Here is a 9,432-nt window from a genome sequence, read left to right on the forward strand (position 1 = left end):
CCCCATTTAACATATGTTACACATGGCTCTATGAGTTGGAGTTAACTCAATGGCAGTGGGTTTGGATTTGATTTAGACATAGTTCTGTGTCAGCACCTCAAGACTGGCTTCAACTTTTCAATATGGCAGCATGCTACTTCATGATAGGAGATACTGTAATTTATTTACCCTGGGTCCTACCACTGGGCATTTAGGTTGCTTCTAATGATTTGCTACTACAAATTTTAAAATTCATACATAACTTTGCAATGTATTTTTGTGGGTCCATTCAACTATTTTCCCCAAGATAAATGATTAGAAGTGGAATGTTGGCTCAAAAAATGCTCATTTAAATTTGTTACTCATATTCCCAAACTGTCCTCTCACATCATGGTGCCATGAATAGAGTGGCAGAGCACTGCTTTCTTCATCTTCTTGCTAATATGGAATATTACCAGTCCCGTTAGTTTTTGCAAAATGATGTATGAAAAAGGGTATCTCATATAGCTTCCATATGCATTTCCTTGATCTGACGTGAGGTTGAGAGTCTTGTCATGTGTTCAAATGTAATTGTTTAGAGATGCCTAGGAGCCCACAGCCCAAAAGAGGAAGAGAGAGAGCCCTTCTAGAAGGGATGCTGGAGACAAAGCTCCAGATCCCGCAGCCCACCTGGCTTAAAGGGTCATCAGAGCATTTGCAGTAATAATTGGGAAACAGAGGCTACCTGCCCTGGAAGTCCACACACAATGCCCTGGGGCCAGAGGGCAGGCAGGACTCACCCCAACGCAAACATGCAGATGTGCAGCACATCCTCCCCGATGAAGTCCAGGTAAAATATCGCACCTGCAGCAGCACATAAGAGAAAACACAGGTCAGTCATTTTCAAATTACCCCATGCCAGTCTGTTTAGGATTTAGCTACACTCTCCTCCCTGCAGCGGAACTGAAATGATCAAAAAACATATGTCTGTGCCTGCTAAAATACTAGACGAATGGAATAAAAGCTATTTGGGGAAACAGATTGTTCTCTCTCTTTGTTCTCTTCGCCCTAGGCTCCGTCCTATCTCCATCTTTCTTTTTAATTTTTTAAACCTTTTATTTTGAAATAATTTAGACTCACAAAAATAGTAGAGAGTTCTCATGTACCCTTCACTCAGCTTCCCCCAATGACAATATCAAAACAGGCAACTGACCATGAAACAATGCTCTTAACGAAACTCCAGACCTTACTCACCAGCACTCATTTTCCCCTCATCTTTCTTAAGACACATAAATAAGTCTTCATGTTTAAGTGGTTAGTTTTCTAACCTTGGGTGGCCAGCAGATGGCCAACCTGCAGGTCTACTCCTGTGACATGGAGTGACATGGGCCTGCCAGCCTCTCCCTGCAGCCAGCCTCTCTCTGGAACCATTTCACCTCTATGGATTCTATGCTGTTGCCTGAGCTCCTTAGTCAAGCATGGTGCTTGCTTGCTGTTCCTTTAAACCTTGAATGGCCTTCACTCTTCTTGACCACAGTTTCTGACCTCGACTTAAATCTGAGCATTAGATTAGCACCTGGCTGCTCAGGGTCAATGCCCCACCTGATCCCTGGTACCATGCACAGCGCTAGCCTTGGAAGGCTTATATGCCCTGCTCATTCCTCCCTCTGTGAACAGGAATTGGACACCACTTTGTCTAAAGTGCAGTACAAAGCATAGGGCTGTACAGTCAGGCTTCCTTTAGAGGAAGGCACATTGGTTCTCATCAGCCTTTTTTTACTCTGAAGATTCAGTCATCATTACTATTGGAAAACAAAAGAAACCAAGAAACTCTTGAATATGCCTGCAATCTCTGAAGCAGCCTCAGAAAGAAAATTTTAAAAAATTTAAGAGGGAAATAAAAGAGGAATATAACCGAAAATTACTGTTCATTGAGAACCTATTTTGCTACAGATGCTTCACATACTCATGATCTCTAACTACTATATAAAAGAGGTTCATAGACACTGGGCCACTGGGGACTGTGGAACTAGCAAATAGTTCCCAAAACGAAGAAACCTTGCTCAGAACCCACAAGCGGTACAGAGGAGGGGACATTAGGATTGTACTTACTGCAATTCTGGTAGGTAAGTGTTACCACTTTCATTGGGTGAATGTGGAATTGAGGCTCAGAGAGTTTAAGTGGTTTTTCCAGAGCCTCACAGTTAGTGTCAGTGCTGGGATGCAAACCCAAGTCTGTCTGGCTCTAAAGCATGGACTTCCTCCATGAAACCATATGCAACTCTGAGTGAGCAGAACAAGTTGGCAGAATGGGCTTCTGACCTCCCCTCTGCACGTAGCAGAGATCTAGCAATCGGCCACCCTTACCTGCTGTGATAGCAACGGTTGTGGATAGAATATAGCCCACGCTGGCAATCAAAGAGGAGTCGTACATCTGTGAGGCTTGACTTAAAAACCTTCAATACAAAAGCACTCAGGTCAGTGGACTGTGGGGATGTCAGAAAGGTGAAACCTGACAATGAAACTCTTTGGTTTGAAATATGAAGATGTGCATGAAGAACACTGCCTGGATTTATAAAAGTGCCACCCTCGTTATAGGGCACCACACATCTCTGGGCTGGGGTCCATAGTTCCCATTCTTCCCCTAGACACACAGCCTGAGCACCATTCCCATCCCCAAGGAGGCCATGCCTTTCTGGTCTCACACCTTTGGCCACAGAGTCACATCACTTGAAACGCCCTTCCCCTCTTCCCTGTACCCCCTGCCGCACTCAAGAGCAATGACTAGTTTCCTATACACACCAAGAAACTTCTAACACATTCTGTGCAATACATTATATTTTAAAAACAAATTTTCTTCTCAATTCAAAAATAACATGATTATGGTAATAAATCCACAAACAAGACAAAATGAGTCATTCCTAATCTCTCTATCAGGAGCTCTGGAGGCATAGTGCCTAACACATTTGACTGCCAACCAGAAGGCTGGTGGTTCAAACCCACCAGCCGTTCCTTGGAAGGAAGACTAAGCAATCTACTTCCATAGAGATATCACCTCAGAAACCCAAGGAGAGGTCGCTATGAGTTGGGATAGACTCAACGGCAGTGAGTTTTTTTTTGTTTGTTTGTTTAATCTATCTAGAGATAAATGCCATCATTTTGGATTGCATTGTCTTTTCTCTGAGTAGCATCTTAGTTATACTGTATAGTTGCTACACCAGAAGACCTTGACACCCAAGACTTACTACTAAACTGCTCCCACATCACTGCTACTAGGGCTTTGGGTGCCTTGAGGGCAGTGGCTACTGCTGATCATCTGTGTATGTGGAATGGATGAAAGAGAAGCTCCCAGAAGGTGATCTTTATAACCTCTGCAGTGCCTAGCACAGAGCCTTGACTTGCCAGCCTTGACTGGAGTTGTAGTAGGACTAAAAAAATTTCCATCCAAATAATAATACTAATAACAATGATCACAAAAGAGGCTAATATTTACTGAAGGTTATCTCGGGGCTGGGCTGCGAGTGTTATGGGGCTCCTCTTAGGCAGGGGCTGCTGTTATTTTCATTTGTAGATGAAGATTCACACTTAGAGACGCGAGTAGGAGGCAGTGGAGCAGAATGGTGAGAGGCCTGGGCTGGGAGCTAGATGCCTGGGTTCAAATCTCTGCTCTGCCACTGCCTAAGCTCTTAACTAAGCCTAAGTTAAGCTCTTAACTCTGCCTAAACCTCAGTTCCTCAAATGAAAATGAGGATGATGATACATCTGCTTCAGAGGGGTGTTGTGAGAATCAAATGAGTTAGTTCATATTGAGTGCTAAGAAGGCAGCCTGGCTCACCGTGGGCATCCAATCAATAGCAGTTACTCCTACAGTTCTTACTCAAGGCCACACAGTTGGCTGATGGTGAGCCTGGGCCTGAGTGTGGAGCCTGACCTTCCTGGGGTGAATTATAACACACCAGTCACCCTCCTCTACCCACACAGGCACATCACATACTATACTCACGGAGCACTGACTTCGCTCCAGGCCCCCTGCCTCAGGGAGTTCCTAGCCCAGGGAGGGACACTGGCTGTAATTCCCTCTGCACAGCTGGACCTCTGCATTGGTGTTTTTCATTTAACTGTTAAATTGAGAGAAACAGTCACCTCACTCATCTACTTGGGAAGATTTGAGGGAGATTTCTTGAAGATAAAAAGTGTCAACTTTTCCTTTTCTACCTAGCAGACAAACAGTTCCCTCATGGTGACGGCATGGTTTCTTCTGAGGTCCCTCAAGTAGGCACCTGCCTTGAAGAATATGGAGAATAGGCTGCCTCTGACCCTGTATTCTCATGCTTTGAGGCAGAGGAAAGAAAGAAACGCATCCAATCCAGGCTTTCTCTTCCAAGTGGCACAAGCCCCTCCCTGTCACAGTTTAGCAAATGAGCAACTCCCCTCTCCGCAGTGGATGCCACACCCTTATGATATGCTTCATCTGCATGTTCAAAACCAAAGAGAATCAGGCCGGAAAATGGAGGAGACCCTGCAAGTGAGGCCCAGCGGGAAAAGAGTTTGCAACTCACGCAGCTTGGTAGACAGCAGTGGCCACCATGCACACAAACATCACGTAGAAGATGGGGTAGTCGAGCTGGAGATTGCCTTGTATCGACAGGACGAGCATGCCGGCCACAGCCTTCACCGTCACTACGGTCATCGAGCCTGCAGAACAAGGGCAGTGGAAGCCTCAGGGACACAGAGCAAGTTAGACCCTGGAAGTCAGTTTACAGCCCCAAAAGACTTGCTGAAAGGGAACGTCAGCCGATTCACCCCCAGGCTTGACACGGTGAGAAGATGCTGTTTGTACTGGATCCTTTGTGCCTGTCCTGTGGATTGCCTACTATCTGTGGTCATACAGCAAAGAGAGGAAAGCAAAGCACTGACAGGTATTTCCAAATGTCACTTCTAAGCTCTACCAAGTGAGGGCACATGGACAGGTCTGAATACCAGAGTGCCTGGCACTGCACCTGGAATATGGTAGGTTTCAAACAACCTGTGAATGGATGAATAGATTTCCTTCCAGGCTCATTCTCATGGCAATCACATGAGAACTATGTGGTGTGTAAAGGCCTCAGGTTTTTTCTTCTTTTTAATGCTCTCTCATTTGTATTTTTAGAAACGCTTCTTGAGACCAGAGTTCTCCAAAACATTTTAAATGCACACCCTAATGCACATGTGCATACATTTCAAAGATATGTTTATTTTAAAATTATATTCATGTAATACTGTACTTATATGGTATATACATTATAAAATACATGCAAGAAATATTTAAAAGGTAGATATAAAAATTAAGTGCTGATGATGGTTGAACAACATGATGAATATAATTAATATCACTGAGCTGTACATGTGGAGATTGTAGAAATGGCAGATATTTTCTTACCTACATATTTACCAGGAGCTCTGGTAGCACAGTGCCTAAGGCACTTGACTGCCTAACCAGAAGGCTGGTGGTTCAAACCCATCAGCCACTCCTCAGAAGGAAGGTTAGGCAACCTACCTCTGTAGTGATACTGCCTTGGAAACCCAAGGAGGGGTCGATATGTGTCGGATCCAACTTGACGGCACATAACAACAATAACAACAACATATTTACCACAGTAAAAAAATAAAATAAAAATAAGTGCTAATATTTTCTTCCCATACTTTCCAGTGGAAAGGAGACTTGGTGGTGCAAACAGTTAAATGTTCAGCTACTAACTGAAAGGTTGGCAGTTCAAACCCATTAGCTGAAAGGTTGCAGGTTCAAACCCACCCAGCTTCATAGAAGAAAGATCTAGTGATCTGCTTCCATAGATTACAGGAAAGAAAATCCTATAGGGCTGTTCTACTCTGTTAAATGGGTTCCCTGTGAGTCAGAATTGATGTGATAGCATTCAATAAGAATAACAACAACTCAATACTTCTGGCTGGATGGTGGAATAGGCAGACAGGGTGTGCAGACCCTCTGCAACAGAGAAATGAGAACCAATTGAAACAGATATAGAAGATAACTCTGGAACCCTCAGATTTGAAGGGAAAGATAAAGAAGTGGATTAAATACCAACTAGTAGAAGAACCTGAATAAAAACAGTGAATAAAGAAACAAACAGAGCTGTGGATTCTTGGCTGTCCTGATGACATGGCCAATTTGAGTATTTATAAGTGGTGCTCCAATCCAAGCAGCAACCTGAGAACTGGCTCTGCTAGCCAGGGACTGCATGGGCAACTGCACTGGGGGCTGACAACTAGAAAAAAATACAGTGAAGAAGGAGACAAACAGAGTTGTGGATTGCCAGCTGTCCTACGGGCGCATCAATTTTGAATATTTGCAAGTAGCATGGCCATTATGAATATTTGCAAGTGGCATCTAATGTAGGCAGCAACCTAAGAATAGGTTCTGCTTGCCAAGGATAGCATAGGCAACTGCACTGGGGCTAACAACTAGAAAGATGTTAATAGTCCCTACACTAGCTTGGTGAACAGAGGTGTGGCCACCCCCACCTCCACCCACCTTCTGGATGAGCGAGAATTTCATCCTGGACTGTGTGCCCTGGGTGCCCTGCCCTGCCCCTCCCCACTGCCCAGTTTTGTTTTTGCTTGTTTTTAAATGATTCTTTTTTTTTTTCTTCCTCCTTCCTCCCCTTCCTTCTTCTCCCCCCGCTTCCTGGTTCCCTTTTTTCTTTTTCTTTTCTTTTTTTCATTCTTCCCATCCTTTTATCTTTTTGCAGTTTTCTAATTTTTTCTTTACTATTCTTTTACTCTTGCCCTTTTATTTCATTTTCCCCTCCCCAGATATAGTTTTTTTTTTCTCTTTATATATTTAAAAAAATTTTCTTCTCATTTATTGATTTTCCTTTTTGTGTGTATGATTATTCCCGTTTGCTTATATGGTTTGTGTTTTTTGTTCTCTCTCTTTCTCTTTTTTTTTTTCTCCTGAGTGGGAGACAGCAACTGTCCCACATGACCCAACTGTACTCACACTTCCTGTAGCCCCACACTGAGTAAGGGCCACAACCTCCTTTCTGCACCAACTGATCAATGAAAGATGGTGGCCAATACCAGCCCAACTCACCCGCAACTGCTCTTGATGAACAGCTAACAGAGATCTTTGTACACACTCTCATTCTCTATCACACCCACCAGGAGAAAGGTGATGAGTGACTATGTGCTGCCAACTAGTGAATAGAGGAGTACAGTACTCTTCTCATACAGATACATCAAAACAAAATAAAGGAAAAAAAAAATCTTGGGTGAACCACACCAACATCTAAAACAAAAAAGCCAAACTCACTGCTATCAAGTCGATTTTGACTCATAGCGACCGTTTTGGGTTGCCAAGGCAGTAACTCTTTATAGAAGTAGATTGCCCAGCCTTCCTTTCACAGACAACCAGAAATTAAACATAAATATAACAACATCACAATGTCTCAGAGACTACTGACTATCCCAGTCCACACAAGGAGGCAAGATAAAGTAATACAAACAAGGGATCAAGATACAGACCCAGAAAACATCCCTGAGGAAGAAGCAGCATTGGAACTCCCTGATGAGGAATCCAAAGAATTATATTTATGCACCATCAATGGATTGAGAGACAGAACAAGGAAAACATTGACAAAAAGTAAGGAAGACACAGACAAAACTCTAGAACAATATAGGAAAACCCTACAAGAACAAACTGACAAAATAAACAAAAAATTAAAAACAATACAAAAACAGCAAATAGAAATCCAGAAGATTAATATTAAGATTTGAGAAACAGATAAGGGGCAAAGGAGTAGAACTGAATCAATGGAAGACAGAATTAATGAGACTGAAGACAAATACCTCAATACTTTTTTGTTAAGGGATCAATCAGAAAAAAGATAAAAACAAAATTAAGAAAGCCTAAGATTCATGTGGGATATCATCAAGAAAAATAAACTGCATGTAATTGGAAGAGACAAATAAAATCACAGAGAAAATTGTCAAAGATTTGTTGGAAGATAATTTCCCTAATATGATGAAAGATGAGAAGATATGTTCAATGAACCCAAACAGGATAGACCCCAAAAGAAAATCACCAAGACATATCATCATCAAACTCATCAAAACCAAAGACAAACAATCCTGAAAGCAGCATACACACACACAAACCTGAAATGTTACTTACAAAGGGCAACCAATAAGACTAAGCTCGGATTTAGCTGGCAGAAACCATGCAGGAGAGAAGGCAATGGGATGATCTATATAAAACCCTGAAAGAAAAAAACTGCTAACCAAGAATTACATAACCAGCAAAACTGTCTCTCAAATATGATGGTGAAATTAGGACATTTCCAGATAAACAGAACTTAAGGGAATTTGTTAAAACCAGAGCAAACTTATAAGAGATGCTAAAGAGAGTCTTTTGGACAGAGAAGCAACACCAGCAGATAACAACCGATGATTAACACACAGGATGATATAACCCAGAAACCAACCTAGTTATAGAACTATCCAAAGTAAAATAAGCTTATAAGACTGTAAACAGGAAACCAGTGACATCAATTGGTAAATGAGGACAATTACAAACCACAAAGAGGGAATAAATAGTGTATGTATTGAACTTCCACATGGTGAGGAAGTCAAGACAACTGTGAGACAGAACAGACTGTTCTAAACTTGGGAAGAAAATTATAAATCATAGGGTAATCTCAGAGAAAAATAATAAGCCTTCTCATCAAAATAAAAAAAGAAGAGGGACACAAATTTTAGCAAATACTAAAACAACAGCAACAAAGTAAATGATAAAAAATTCATAAACAATATGAACTCAGCACATAAAATTATATGGAACAAAAAAAAATCAGCAAGACTATGAAAAAACACATAACAAAATGACAGCAACACATTCATACTTGTTGATAATTACACTGAATGTAGATGGATTAAATGTACCATTCAAGAGACAGTGAGTTGCAGACTGGATAAGAAAATATGACCCATCAATATGCTGTCTGCAAGAGATTCACCTTAAACACAAAGATTAAAAATCAAAGGCTGGAAAAAGATATATCAAGCAAATGGCAATCAAAAAAGAGCAGGAGGGGCAATATTAATTTCTGATAAAATTAACTTTAAGACAAAAACCACCATAAAAGATAAGGAAGGAAATGACATAATGATTAAAGGATCAATTGAACAAGAAGAAATAGCCAATAAGTATCTACGCACCCAATGAAAAAGCCCTAAAATACATAAATCACACTGGCTGGTGGGTTTGAACCGCCAGCCTTCTGGCTAGCAGTCAAATGCCTTAGGCACTATGCCACCAGAGCTCCCTTAATAGAATTGAAAAGACAAATAGATGATTCCACAGTAATAGTAGGAGACTTTAACACACCACTTTCAATGAAAGATGGAACAACTAGAAAGAAATTCAACAAAGACACAGAAGAACTAAACAATATAATCAAACAACTTAATCTTTTTTAG

At 41.5% G+C, this 9,432-nt stretch overlaps 1 protein-coding gene across 1 annotated transcript in view; it reads right to left on the reverse strand.

The window, feature by feature from the left end:
- Positions 1–9,432, reverse strand: part of NIPAL3 (NIPA like domain containing 3) — an 88,988-nt gene that overhangs the window by 15,483 nt on the left and 64,073 nt on the right. The window contains exons 7-9 of the mRNA XM_007935731.1: positions 4,518–4,653; positions 2,326–2,414; positions 759–822 (exon numbers count right to left, since the gene is read on the reverse strand). Of these exons, the coding sequence (XP_007933922.1) occupies positions 759–822; positions 2,326–2,414; positions 4,518–4,653 (289 nt within the window). The remainder of the gene's footprint in view (positions 1–758; positions 823–2,325; positions 2,415–4,517; positions 4,654–9,432) is intronic.

This window comes from Orycteropus afer, unplaced genomic scaffold (assembly GCF_000298275.1).
Source record: "Orycteropus afer afer isolate SDZICR_OR568_19922 unplaced genomic scaffold, OryAfe1.0 scaffold00031, whole genome shotgun sequence".
Taxonomy (NCBI): Eukaryota; Metazoa; Chordata; class Mammalia; order Tubulidentata; family Orycteropodidae; genus Orycteropus; species Orycteropus afer.